The 15368-nt window shown below is 38.7% G+C and overlaps 1 protein-coding gene across 10 annotated transcripts in view; it reads right to left on the bottom strand.

Moving 5' to 3' along the window:
* Window positions 1–15368, bottom strand: part of TTBK2 (tau tubulin kinase 2) — a 135753-nt gene that overhangs the window by 95008 nt on the left and 25377 nt on the right. For all 10 annotated transcript variants that reach the window (XM_086321686.1, XM_086321681.1, XM_086321684.1 and 7 more), the window contains one exon: window positions 1740–1875. Coding sequence is in view for 4 of the 10 variants with exons in the window: in XM_086321681.1 (XP_086177807.1) it covers window positions 1740–1808 (69 nt within the window). In the remaining 6 variants the exon portion in view is untranslated. The remainder of the gene's footprint in view (window positions 1–1739; window positions 1876–15368) is intronic.

Raw genomic sequence — 15368 nt, 5'->3', positions numbered from 1 at the left:
CATACTCAATGCTCCCATTTCATTTGGTATGTTTTCCCATTTCTCCATCACTCTCTATTTTTTTTGATGTTCTTTCTCAAGCAAAGTATAGTAGAAAAGCTTTTGTATACACATATATATCTATATAGAATATGTATAATACACATATTTTAGAAGACTTATGAATTTTTGCCTAGCTAAAAAATTCATGACATTTTGATTCCACTTGTCTGACTCAGTATGATAGAATGCTAGATTTCTAATTTATATTCACTCAAAATTTAGATATAGTTCCATATATTTTGGCATCTAGTATTACTGCTAGAAGTCTAGAAAGTTTATTATCTTAGTGATTAAAAAAAATGTGAATGAGGCTTGAAACTTCTAATCTAATTCTGAGAATATTAAGAAATATTATGCTGTTAAAAAAAAAACAGGAAGTTAACAAGTGATACAGTATTAACTAAAGTACAGATTTTGTTCAAATCTTCACAAAATTTTATGTTAGTGTTCATTATTTGTTTTGATACCTTATTTAAGACTCCACATTATATTTAATTGCATTTAGCAGCTTCAGCTGCATGCAACAGATTCTGGTAAATTGTTTTTTCATTTTTATTCTATTACAAATATGTAATTTCCCATGTTACTGGTTCTTAGATATACCCCTCATTTAAAAGTAGATATTTAATTTCCAAATACATGGGATTTTTAAAAGTATCTTTGATATTAATTTCTCATTTAAATGCTTTCTTCTCTGCAATCACCTTCTATGTTTTTCAGTCTTCTAACTTTATTGAGGCTTTCAAAGGCTAAGTTAAAGAGCTCTCTTGGTAAATGCACACTGTACTTGAAAATATGTGGGTTATTTTCAACTATCGTTTGATAGTGATCGCTAACCTAAATCCACAGAAATAAGAGAACAGATTCTGTATGATTTCTACACCTTTAAGACCATGAAATTTCTGCACCTGATCTTATGTCTCTGGGTATGTTCCAGTGTTTCCTAGTTTATAGTCAATGGGAACTTCAACAGAATCTGTATCCTACTGTTGTGTGAAAACTGTATAAATCTTTATTGTGTCAAATTGGTTTATAGTGCTTTTAAGGTATACTATATTCTACTTCTCTGTACAGTCATCCTATTAATTTCTGAGAGTTTGATATTGAAACTCCAACTAAAAATCTTAATTTATCTACTTAAAACAAATGACTGTAATATATACTGGGACTATATGTAACTTTGTCCTGTATTTTCCACGTCTCCTGTAAATGTGTTATATTTTCATAATTTAAAAAATAAGAAAGAACAACTTAAAAATATTTTAGGAAAGAGGTTAAAGAGATGAAGCAAGACTGACTATCAATCTATAACTGGTTAAGCTGGGGCATGGGTACCTGAAGGTTCTTTATAACAGTCATGCTATTTTAACATATACTTACAATTTTCCTTAATAAAATGTTAAAAAATAAAAAGGGCATTACACTGTAGTTTTTTCAATTGTTCTTTCCCTAAGTATACTTTCATTTACCTTACTCAATAGTAACTATTAGAGGTTAGGAAAATTTACTACTATAAGGGGCAAGAACAAGAATTAGGGTATAAACAAAAACTAATCATAGGAAAAGAAACAAAAGTAACTGCTTAGGCATATAAGCAATAAATGTATTATTTCCTAATGAAATGCTACTTTTATCAAGATATCAAAACCTCCTCCTTCCCCCTACCCCACCCCTCTCTCTTCCTGATGTCTACTTACTACTTTCCATCTTTCTTTGACCAGGATTCCAACACTGAGGATATCCGGCTGCTCTCCTCCTCCACTCATTGCAATTCACTGATGTGGTAGAATGGCTACACAGGCATCTGGCTCCCAAGGGTGGTTTCCATTTAACCTGAAACAAAAGAAACAGGAGCAGCATATCAGGACTAAATAATTAACATAAACATTCCAGCACCCAGAAGTACTACTAATCCTATACATTAATTAGATTGCTTGGCTGGAAAGGGGGAAATCCCAAATCTTGGTTCTAAAATCTGTTTAGTGCATATAAAAAAGTACTTACCTTTCCATTACAGAGCCCAGTGAGATAACCAAACATTAAAGAGGCATTATATTGAAAGTGAAGTCGCTCAGTCATGTCAGACTCTTTTTGTTGGTACAAAAGTAATTCTAGTTTCATACCATGAATTTTAAATCATTATATCTAGGTTCAAACACATTTTTCTTAATCAAAATAGGATCCATAACAATCAACACATTTTTGTCAATGAGAAATAAGTTGGTTTATTCCTGTAGTATAAAAATCTGTGCTTCAGGAATAGACAAAACTCTTGGAAAGCATTTTCTGCCTCCTGTGGCTGTGGAAGCATTTTCCCTGTAAAAAGTTGTCTAGAAGTTTGAAGACGTTGAAGTCGGTTGCCACTGGTGAGAGGTCAGGTGAAGATGGTGGATACGGCAAACCTTCGTAGCCCAATTTGTTCAACTTTTGAAGCGTTGACTGTGCAACGTGCAGTCAGGCATCGTTGTGGAGAAGAACTGGGCCATTCTGTTGACCAATACTGGCTGTAGGTGTTGCAGTTTTTGGTGCGTCTCATCAGTCTGTTGACGGAGAAGGCGATGGCACCCCACTCTACTACTCTTGCCTGGAAAATCCCATGGATGGAGGAGCCTGGTAGACTGCAGTCCATGGGGTCGCTCAGAGTCAGACACGACTGAGCGACTTCACTTTCACTTTTCACCTTCATGCATTGGAGAAGGAAATGGCAACCCACTCCAGTGTTCTTGCCTGGAGAATCCCAGGGACGGGGGAGCCTGGTGGGCTGCCATCTATGGGGTTGCACAGGGTCGGACACGACTGAAGCGACTTAGCAGTAGCAGCAGCAGCATCAGTTTGTTGAACATACTCCTCAGATGTAACGGTTTCGCCAGAATTCAGAAAGCTGTAGTGGATCAGAAACAAGCAGCAGACACCAAACGATGACCATGACCTTTCTTTGGTGCAAGTTTGGCTTTGGGAAATGCTTTGGAGTTTCCTGGACCAACCACCAAGCTGGTCATCCCTGGTTGTACTATAAAATCCACTATTCATCACACATCACAATCCAATTGGAAAATAGTTCATGTTGTTGTGTAGAATAAAAGAACATGGACACTGCAAAACGACAATTTTTCTGATTTGCAGTCAGCTCACGAACGTGAGACACCCACTCATTGAGCTTTTTCACCATTCCAATTTGCTTCAAAGGCAGACCATAGAATGGTCAAGGCTGAGTTATTCAGCAACTTCTTGCATAATTTTAAGAGGATCAGTTCTGATGATGGCTCTCAATTTACTGGCATCAACTTACGATGGCCAGCCACTATGCTCCTCATCTTCAAGGCTCTCGTCTCCTTTGCAAAATTTCCTGAACCACCACTGTGCATTCATTAGCAGTTGCTGGGTCAAATGCGTTGTTGATGTTGTGAGCTGTCTACCCTGCTCTATGACTCATTTTGAACACAAATTTAAAAAGCTCAAATTCACATTTTGTCTAACATCATTTCTATAGTCTAAAATAAATATAAAATAAACACCAAATAATAAATCATTAAAGTCTCTTAAAATGAAGAAAGTGGGGAAAAACCACTAAACCATTCAGGTATGACCTAAATCAAATCCCGTATGATTATACAGTGGAAGTGAGAAATAGATTTAAGGGACTAGATCTGAAACACAGAGTGCTGAATGAACTATGGACAGAGGTTTGTGACACTGTACAGGAGACAGGGATCAAGACCATCCCCAGGAAAAAGAAATGCAAAAAAGCAAAATGGCTGTCTGAGGAGGCCTTACAAATTGCTGTGAAGAGAAGAGAAAAGCAAAGGAGAAAAGCAAAGATATAAGCATATGAATGCTGAATTCCAAAGAATAGCAAGGAGAGATAAGAAAGCCTTTCACAGCCATCAATGCAAAGAAACAGAGGAAAACAATAGAATGGGAAAGACTAGAGATCTCTTTAAGGAAATCAGAGATACCAAGGGAACATTTCATGCAAAGATAGGCGCAATAAAGGACAGAAATGGTATGGCCCTAACAGAAGCAGAAGATATTAAGAAGAGGTGGCAAGAATACACACAAGAACTGTACAAAAAAGATCTCCAAGACCCAGATAATCACCATGGTCTGCTCACTCATCAAGAGCCAGACATCCTGGAAAGTGAAGTCAAGTGGGCCTTAGGAAGCATCACTACAAACAAAGCTAGTGGAGGTGATGGAATTCCAATGGAGCTATTTCAAATCCTGAAAGATGAAGCTGTGAAAGTGTTGCACTCAATATGCCAGCAAATTTGGAAAACTCAGCAGTGGCCACAGGACTGGAAAAGGTCAGTTTTCATTCCAATCCCAAAGAAAGGCAATGCCAAAGAATGCTCAAATTACCGCACAATTGCACTCATCTCACACGCTAGTAAAGTAATGCTTAAAATTCTCCAAGCCAGGCTTCAGCAATATGTGAACCGTGAACTTCCAGATGTTCAAGCTGGTTTTAGAAAAGGCAGAGGAACCAGAGATCAAATTGCCAACATCCACTGGATCATCGAAAAAGCAAGAGAGTTCCAGAAAAACATCGATTTCTGCTTTATTGACTATGCCAAAGCCTTTGACTGTGTGGATCAAAATAAACTGTGGAAAATCCTGAAAGAGATGGGAATACCAGACCACTTGACCTGCCTCTTGAGAAATCTGTATGCAGGTCAGGAAGCAACAGTTGGAACTGGACATGGAACAACAGACTGGTTCCAAAGAGGAAAAGCAGTACGTCAAGGCTGTATATTGTCACCCTGCTTATTTAACTTACATGCAGAGTGCATCATGCGAAATGCTGGGCTGGATGAAGCACAAGCTGGCATCAAGATTGCTGGGAGAAATATCAATAAGCTCAGATACACAGATGATACCACCCTTATGGCAGAAAGTGAAGAGGAACTAAAGAGCTTCTTGATGAAAGTGAAACAGGCGAGTGAAAAAGTTGGCTTAAAGCTCAATATTCAGAACTAAGATCATGGCATCCGGTCCCATCACTTCATGGCAAATAGATGGGGAAACAGTGAGAGGCTTTATTTTTGGGGGCTCCAAAATCACTGCAGATGGTGATTGCAGCCATGAAATTAAAAGACGCTTACTCCTTGAAAGGAAAGTTATGACCAACCTAGATAGCATATTAAAAAGCAGAAACATTACTTTGCCAACAAAGGTCTGTCTAGTCAAGGCTATAGTTTTTCCAGTAGTCATGTATGGATGTGACAGTTGGACTATAAAGAAAGCTGAGCACCGAAGAATTGATGCTTTTGAACTGTGGTGTTGGTGAAGACTCTTGAGAGTCCTTTGGACTGCAAGGAGATCCAACCAGTCCATCCTAAAGGAGATCAGTCCTGGGTGTTCATTGGAAGGTCTGATGTTGAAGGTGAAACTCCAATACCTGATGCGAAGAGCTGATTCATTTGAAAAGACACTGATGCTGGGAAAGATAGAGGGCAGGAGGAGAAGGGGAAGACAGAGGTTGAGATGGTTGGATGGCGTCACCGACTCAACGGACATGAGTTTGGGTGGGCTCCAGGATTTGGTGATGGACAGGGAGGCCTGGCGCGCTGCAGCTCATGGCATTGCAAAGAGTCAGACAGGACTGAGTGACTGAATTGAACTGAATAAATTATTAGCAAAAAACATAATGCAATAAATGCACATTAAAGTGAAGTATAGCATAATTACATTTAAGAAGGCATCTCAAAATCAAATAACAAAGATCAACAATGCAAAACCGCAATTACTTTTGCACCATGCTAATACTGTTGAGAGTCCCTTAGACAGCAAGGAGTTCCAATCAGTCAATCCTAAAGGAAATCCATCCTGAATATTCATTGGAAGGACTGATGTTGAAGCTGAAGCTCCAATACTCTGGCCACCTGATGTGAAGAGCTGACTCACTGGAAAAGACCCTGATGCTGGGAAAGGTTGAGCACAGGAGGAGAATGGGGTGACAGAGGATAAGGTAGTTTGATGGCATCACCACTCAATGGACATGAATTTGAGCAAACTCCAAGAGACAATGAAGGACAGGGAAGCCTGGCGTGCTGCAGTCCATGGGATAGCAAAGAGTCAGACATGACTGAGCAACTGAACAACAACAATACTTTGCAGCAACCTAATATTACAACTGGATTAAGCACAAGCTAGAATCAAGACTGCAGGGAGAAATATCAGTAACCTCAGATATACATATGACATCACCCTAATGGCAGAAAGTGAAGAGGAACTCAAAAGCCTCTTGAGGAAAGTGAAAGAGGAAAGTGAAAAAGCTGGCTTAAAACTCAACATTCAAAAAACTAACATCATGCCATCTGGTCCCATCACTTCATGGCAAATAAATGGGGAAACAATGGAAAAAGTGAAAGACTTTATTTTCTTGGGCTCCAAAATCACTGCAGATGGTGACTGCTGCCATGAAATTAAAAGACGCTTGCTCCTTGGAAGAGAAGCTATGATAAACCTAGATAGCATATTAAAAAGCAGAAACATTACTTTGCTGATGAAGGTCCGTCTAGTCAAAGCTATGGTTTTTCCAGTAGTTATGTATGGATATGAGAGTTGGACCATAAAGAAAGCTGAGCTTCAAAGAATTGATGCTTTTGAACTGTGGTGTTGGAGAAGACTCTTGAGAGTCCCTTGGACTGCAAGGAGATCCAACCAGTCCATCCTAAAGGAAATCAGTCCTGAATATTCATTGGAAGGACTGATGCTGGAGCTGAAACTCCAATACTTCAGCCACCTGACACGAAGAACTGACTCATTTGAAAAGACCCTGATGCTGGGAAAGACTGAGGGTGGGAGAAGAAGGGGACGACAGAGGATGAGATGGTTGGATGACATCACTGACTGGATAGACATGAGTTTGAGTAAGCCCTAGGAGTTGGTAATGGACAGGGAAGCCTGGCATGCTGCAGTCCATGGGGTTGCAAAGAGTCAGACATGACTGAGCGACTGAACTGAACTGAACTGAATACTACTACACAAATATAACTTACAATAACTGAGATTGCTAGACTATAGGGCAAGCATGGTGCCAATGGCAGTTGACTCAGACTACTACCCTTAGTCCAACCTTTTACTAAGAAAAAAAATACCTAATTTACAATAGCTTACAGTTTAATAAGTTGCAAGATAGAGCTTAACATCACCAGAGCTAATAAAATTTTAATGTTACATAATGCACTTGAAATGCATAGGAAATAAACATGAGCCACAGGAAATAAACATGAGCCACAGAAAATGGCTGTTTATTAAACCCAATGCCAAAATACAGTCTAGTTAAACTACTGAATTTTAAATGGGAAAAAAAATTCACTGGACACAGGTGCAGAAAGTCCAAATTACACATAAGGGGGAAAAATCAGTCTGAGAACAGACATCAGTACAAACAGCTTATAATATATTTAAGTATCCAAGGAAATGTGAGCCAAGCATGGTCTACCCTGCCAAAGTAACCTTCAAGGAAGGCTAAGGGAAGTAGTTATGAACACACAGAACCCAAATAATATTGGTCCTAAGAAATGCCGCTAGGAATCAACTACATAACAAGTATCAGACAGATTACAGTAGAAGATCTGACATGAGGATTGATCTGAGAAGACCTAAAATCAATGACAACCCAGCAGCAATAAGAACCCCTGCCTTCAGACTGCAAACTCTAAACATCATATCCCACTGAAAGAAATCAGGGCTCTTTGGAGAAATGTCTTATTCCAGGTCTGGCACAGGAAATTATGCACAATCAACCTGGTGCATCTCATCAAGTAAGAAAGCAAAAATGTTAACAACACTAGTATTAACAAATCAAAAGGAAATCAGAGACAAGGGAAGGAATTCTCATTTGTCAAAGATGAAACAATTTGAGCATATACAAGAATACAATGATTGAAAAACATCAAAAATATAAATACATACATATATATATATATATACACACACACCCATGAGTTCACAATGACACTCAAATAAGAAAAAAGAATATTAGAGGTCAATTTTCAAGATTGCGTGGGCACAACTCGTTATTCTAATAATTGGCAAATAAACAGAAAGAATCAAACATTTATCCTGCCTTTCTAGTATAAACAGTATTTTGGGGAGACAAAAAAGATGATGAGGGTTACTTTTCCTTAGAGAACAGTCACAGCTAATAAATGCAGGAGAACTTATAGATTTAGAAAATCAACATTTTCCAATCCCTGGTTACATAATGAATCTAGACAATGACCATCAATGGCTGCTAAAGCCATAATGTAACAAGCGGATGGAGAACTTTAATATGGAAGGATCAAGTTGAACTCATTGGTAATCCTTAACATCACTAAAAGCCAGGACAATGAAACAAGAAGTGCTTCTTGATGCAACAAATGCATCACCTATGAAGTCTCTTGCCTTGAAACAAACAAACAAACAAAAAACCCTTAAATCTAGTCAAGCTTTTAGATTTGATTATAAGTTTACAAAAACAAGGGTGATCGAGGTACATGTTAAATGACAACATGAAGATATAATGAGCTAAATCCATGATGACGGAGATCCTAAAGAACAAAATGGCCCATATAAATGACAAAATGACCCAAAACAAATGGCATGGAAAATAATAAAAGCTTTACACTGCACATTATAAGAAATAAGATATATATATCAACCTAAAGCAGCAACTAGCAATTGGACCACCTCATGCGAAGAGCTGACTCATTGGAAAAGACCCTGATGCTGGGAGGGATTGGGGGCAGGAGGAGAAGGGGATGACAGAGGATGAGATAACTAGATGGCATCACCGACTCAATGGACATGAGTCTGAGTGAACTCCGGGAGTTGGTGATGGACAGGGAGGCCTGGCATGCTGCGATTCATGGGGTTGCAAAGAGTCGGACATGACTGAGCGACTGAACTAAACTGACTGAAGCATGTACTGAGTGAGCAACAATTGGTAATTTTGTAGGGTGTAATAACAGTAGTGTAGTTATGTTTATAAAGTCTTTCTCTGTAAGAGATACATAAATTACCAATGCAAAAAGTGATAAAAGGTCTTGAAAGTGAAAGTGTTTGACTCTTTGTGACCCCATGGATTGTAGTCCAAGAGGCTCCTCTGTGTCCATGGAATTCTCCATGCAAGAATACTTGAGTGGGTACCCATTTCACTTCTCCAGAGGCTCTTCTCAACCCAGGGATCAAACCCCAGTCAGGATCCTGCATGGCATGCAGATTCTTTACCATCTGAGCCACCAGGGAAGCAAAGTGATAAAAGCTCTTAGATTTGCCTTAAAACACTCTAAGGGGAAAAGGAGTTGTATTGGGGACAGAGGATCAAATGACATAAAAATAACAGAATTTTCATAAATTTTGTATGATGGGTACATGTAAATCCATTATACTATTTCTCAGTATATCTGCCATATTATATATTAAAAGTAAAAAACAAAAGATACATAGATTAAAAAGATCTAGAGTTCGTTCTAACAAATGGAGCTAAGACAAGTACATACTCACATGCAAGAAGAATGAATTTGTACCCCTACCTAACATCATACATAAAAGTTAACTCAAAATGGATCAAAGACCTAAATATAGAAGCTAAAACTATATAAAACTCTTGGAAGAAAACACTGGCAGAAGTTTTCACTGGCCTTGGATTAAGCAATGATTTCTTAAATATGACACCTAAAGCACAACAAACCAAAGAAAATAGGTAAATTGGAATCCATCAAAATTTTTTAAATTTTATATGCCAAAAGACAACCTATGAAAGTGTCGGAAATAACTGCAAACTATATATCTGATATGTGGCTAGTACCCAGAATATATAAAGAATAATTCAACAAAACGAAAGTCAATAATTCAATTTAAAAACGGGCCAAAGGGCTGAATAAATATTTCTCCAAAAATATATACAAATAGCTAAAAAGCACATGAAAAAAATGCTCAAAATCTCTAGTCATTCAGTCAGTTCAGTTCAGTTCAGTCGCTCAGTCGTGTCCGACTCTTTGCGACCCCATGAATCACAGCATGCCAGGCCTCTCTGTCCATCGCCAACTCTCGGAGTTCACTCAGACTCACGTCCATCGAGTCAGTACAGAACTACAAATCAAAAGCACATGAAAAATTGCCTCATACCCACTAGAATGGCCACCATTAAAAGAAAGTATCAAGTGGTGACAAGGATGTGGAGACATTGGAACACTTGTACACTGTGAGTGAGGATATAAAATGATGCAGCCACTATGAAAAATAGTTTGGGAGTTGTTAAAAAATTAAGTAGTCAATTCTCATATGATTTAGCAATTCCACTTCAGGGTATATACCCCAAAAATTGAAAGCAAGGACTCAGACAAATATATTTGTGCACTCGAGCCCATAGCAGCATTATTCACAATAGCCATAAGGTGGAAGCAGCCCACACATCCATCTACAGATGTATGGATAAAGAAAATGTGGACTATACATACAATTTAATACTATTCAGTCTTAAAAAAGAAATCCTATCACATACTGCAACATGGCTGAGTGATAAAGCTAGTCACCAAACAACAAATACTTTTATAATTCCATTTACATGAGATATCCAGAGTAGTCAAACTCATGAAAATAGAAGAATGGTGGTTACTACGGGCAAGTGGAGAGAGGAGGGGAAAGGGGCACTGTTGTTCAATAGGTATAAAATTTTAGCTTTGCAAGATAAAGAACTTTTAGAAATCTATTTTGAAACAGTAATAAATACACTTAACACAACTGAATGGTATACTTAAAAATGATGAGGATGGTAAATTTTGTTGTGTGTTCCTTATCACAGTAAAAAAAAAAAAAAAACTATGGGCCCCCTAGAGGAGAATCTGGTAATATTCAGAATAATAAGATAATTTACATTTAAACACCAATCTAGCAGGGCTTCCCAGGTGGTGCTAGTGGTAAAGAACCCACCTACCAATGCAGGGGACATAAGTGATGCAGGTTTGATCCCTGGGTCAGGAAGATCCACTGGAGGAGAGCATGGCAACCCACTCCAGTATTCTTGCCTGGAGAATCCCATGGACAGGGGAGCCTAGCAGGCTACAGTCCACAGACTAGCAAAGAATCGCACACGACTGAAGCGATTTAGCATGCACTCCAGCAATTCCACTTCAGGGAACCTATTTCCAAGGTACCATAGTGAAAGTATGTGAAATGAATTCTTCATAAGCCTTTTCACTATAACATTATTTGTAATTACAAAAAAACAGGGGAAAACTAACAGTCCATATTGGTTGAATATACAATGTTTCACTAAGGTAATGGAGAACTAGTCCAGGAATAACAGATATATTGACACAGAGTGACTTTCAGGATAAATTGTTAAGTGAAAAAAAAATAAGATGCAGTGATGTGTTTACAGTATACTACCTTTTATGTAAAAGGGTAAATGTTAAGTATATTAGCATATTTGCTTTCATTTTTTTTTAAAGGAAGGAAAATCCAAAAAGTGATAAAAATGATAGCAGAGATCAGTAAATTTTTTTCAGTAAAGGGACAAATAATAAATATTTCAGTTTTTACAAGCCATATAACCTGTCATAGCTACTCAGCTTGGCCGTTTTAGCACAAAAGAAGACAAAGACAATACATAAACAAAAGAGTATGTGTTCCAACAAAAATTCATTTACAAAAAGAGATAGGTGGCCAAATGTGGCCCGCAGGTTATTGTTTGCCAACCTTTCCCAGGAGAAACTATGATGGAGGGGATACAGATAGAAGTTAAGACTTCTAAGAATGTACTTTGTGATAGAGTTTAGATTCTGGAATGAAAATTGTTGTTTTACACACGAGAAAAAAATTCCTATACTCCAAATTCAAGAAAGTCCCATAGCAACAAGTACTCTGGTCACTTGATGCAAAGAGCCAACTCAGTGAAAAGACCCTGATGCTGGGAAAGATTGAGGGCAGGAGGAAAAGAGGGCATCAGAGGGTGAAATGGTTGGCTAGCATCACTGACCCAATGGACATGAGTTTGAGCAAATTCCAGGAGATAGTGAAGGACAGGGAAGCCTGGAGTGCTGCAGTCCATGGGGTCGTAAAAGAGTCGGACTCGACTTAGCAACTGAACAATAATAGCAAAAAGTAATCATCAGAACCTGCTTTAAACTCATCCCAGTCTTATCAATGACAGCTTCAAACTAGTAACCACAATTCAGAAGGTCAACCAACACAACCACATTTCATAACCACATTTGTTTATCAAAAGTTCAACCACTTCCTAAACAGTCCCACTTCACCAATCCCTGAACTCTAAGTTTCACAGCTCTCCTCTGAATGAGAGCAATAAATTTAGCATTTTGTTCAGACACTAAGTGGTGACTTCTTTGTTCAAGACAATTAAAAGATAAATCAAGAGAAAAAAATACTAAAAATGAAAGGAGTACAATCTCTAAAAATTAAAAATAAACCAAGAACCCTCTGCATATCAAGTATGCAGCATTATCACACAGAAAATAACTCAAGGGGCTTTATTTTGATTGCATAACTCCTAATCAGATATATCTTAAGTAAAAAAAGAATTATAAAGAAATCTTAAAACTACATTTTGTAGTTCTACTGTTAGAAATGATATCAATTCTGTTATTTAAAACCTATTATAGAGCTTCCCTAGTAGCTTAGTTGGTAAAGAATCTGCCTGCAACGCAGGAGACCCAGTTTTGATCCCTGGGTCAGGAAGGTCCCCTGGAGAAAGAAATGGCAGCCCACTCAAATACTCCTGCCTGGAGAAGTCCATGGACAGAGGAGCCTGGCAGGCCACAGTCCATGGGATCACAGAGTCAGACGCAACTGTGTGACTAACTTTCACTTTTCATAGGTATATTGCAAGGCAGAAAAAAAAAATCTAAAATAATGGCTAAAATGACCTCTCAAAAGTTTTGTGAAAGACATAAAACAATAGACTGAAGAACCTTAATTAAACAGGATAGGCACACAGGATAGAAAATAATCCATTTCCAAACACATCAAAACCAAACTGCTAAAAATTAAACACAAAGAAAAACTTGATTTCCCTGGTGATCCAGTGGTTAAGAATCCATCATCCAGTACAGAGAACCTGGATGTGATCCCTGGGTGGGGAACTAATACTCCACCTGCCACAGGGCAACTAAGCCTGCACACCACAACTACTGAGCCTGTGCAACTCAACCAAGGCCATGCAACTGCAACTCCTGAGGCCACGTGCCACAACCACAGAATCCATGTGCTGCAGCGAAAGATTCCGACTGGCAAGTAAGCCTCCACGTGGCCATAAATAAACAAATGGTTTTTTAAAAACAGCCAGAGAAAAATGACATATTCCTTACTGGGAACACTAATTCAATTGACTGTGACTTTCTCATAATAAAACATGGAGGTCAACAAGAAATAGAAAAACATGTTTAAACTACTTAAATTAAAAAAGCACTGTCAACCAGAATTCATGCCCAGAGAAAATATCCTTCAGGGATAAGGACACTCTTAGATAAATGAAAATTAAGGTTATGTATTGTCAGCAGAGCTGCTGTGAAAGGTTCACCAAAGAAATTTCTTCAGAGAAAAAAACAATATGACAGAGGGGAAGCTGGACTAATAGGAATGAATGAAGAAAAATAGAAATCTAGGTAAATACAATAGACTAATCTCTTAATTTAAAAAAACCATGCTTGAAAACTAAGAGCTAAAATTCTAACACTATCTAAAACGATTTTCAATGTATACAGATATAACAAGACAATGCTAGTGGAGGTGATGGAATTCCAGTGGAGCTATTTCAAATCCTAAAAGATGATGCTGTGAAAGTGTTGCACTCAATATGCCAGCAAGTTTGGAAAACTCAGCAGTGACCACAGGACTGGAAAAGGTCAGTTTTCACTCCAATCCCAAAGAAAGGTAATCCCCAAAAATGCTCAAACTACCACACAATTGTACTCACCTCACACACTAAAGTAATGCTCAAAATTCTTCAAGCCAGGCTTCAACAATACGTGAACCATGAACTTTCAGATGTTCAAGCTGGTTTTAGAAAAGGCAGAGGAACCAGGGATCAAATTGCCAACATCTGCTAGATCATTAAAAAAGCAAGAGAGTTCCAGAAAAACATCTATTTCTGCTTTATTGACTATGCCAAAGCCTTTAACTGTGTGGATCACAATAAACTCTGGAAAATTCTTGAAGAGATGGGAATACCAGACCACTTGACCTGCCTCTTGAGAAATCTGTATGCAGGTCAGGAAGCAACAGCTGGAACTAGACATGGAACAACAGACTGGTTCCAAATAGGAAAAGGAGTATGTCAAGGCTGTATACTGTCACCCTGCTTATTTAACTTATATGCAGAGTACATCATGTGCTTGGGCTAGATGAAGCACAAGCTGGAGACTGCTGGGAGAAATATCAATAACCTCAGATATGCAAGGAGAAGGCAATGGCACCCACTCCAGTACTCTTGCCTGGAGAATCCCATGGATGGAGAAGCCTGGTAGGCTGCACTCCATGGGGTCGCTAAGAGTCAGACACGACTTCACTTTCACTTTCACTTTTCACTTTCATGCATCATTGGAGAAGGAAATGGCAACCCACTCCAGTGTTCTTGCCTGGAGAATCCCAGGGACGGGGAGCCTGGTGGGCTGCCATCTATGGGGTTGCACAGAGTTGGACACGACTGAAGCAACTTAGCAGCAGCAGTAGCAACAGATATGCATATGACACAGCCCTTGTGGCAGAAAATGAATAAGAACTAAAGAGCCTCATGATGAAAGTGAAAGAGGAGACTGAAAAGTTGGCTTGAAGCTCAACATTCAGAAAACTAAGATCATGGCATCCGGTCCCATCATTTCATGACAAATATATGGGGAAAAGGTGGAAACAGTGGCTCACTTTATTTTGGGGGGCTCCAAAATCACTGCAGGTGGTGACTGCAGCCAAGAAATTTAAAAGACGCTTACTCTTTGGAAGGAAAGTTATGACCAACCTCGATAGCATATTAAAAAGCAGAAACATTACTTTGCCAAAAAAGGTCCGTCTAGTCAAGGCTATGGTTTTTCCAGTAGTCATGTATGGATGTGAGAGTTGGACTATAAAGAAAGCTGAGTGCCAAAGAATTGATGCTTTTGAACTGTGGTGTTGGAGAAGACTCTTGAGAGTCCTTGGACTGCAAGGAGATCCAACCAGTCCATCCTAAAGGAGGTCAATCCTGAGTGTTCTTTGGAAGGACTGAGGTTGAAGCTGAAACTCCAATACTTTGGCCACCTGATGCGAAGAGCTGACTCATTTGAGAAGACCCTGATCTTGGGAAAGATTGAATGCAGGAGAAGGGGACGACAGAGGATGAG

Source organism: Bos grunniens, chromosome 10, assembly GCF_055505025.1.
Source record: "Bos grunniens cultivar Pamir isolate PY7600 chromosome 10, Bosgru_T2T1.0, whole genome shotgun sequence".
Lineage (NCBI taxonomy): Eukaryota > Metazoa > Chordata > Mammalia > Artiodactyla > Bovidae > Bos > Bos grunniens.
Note: the sequence above shows the minus strand (reverse complement) of the source record. Positions and strands in the feature narration are given on the sequence as shown.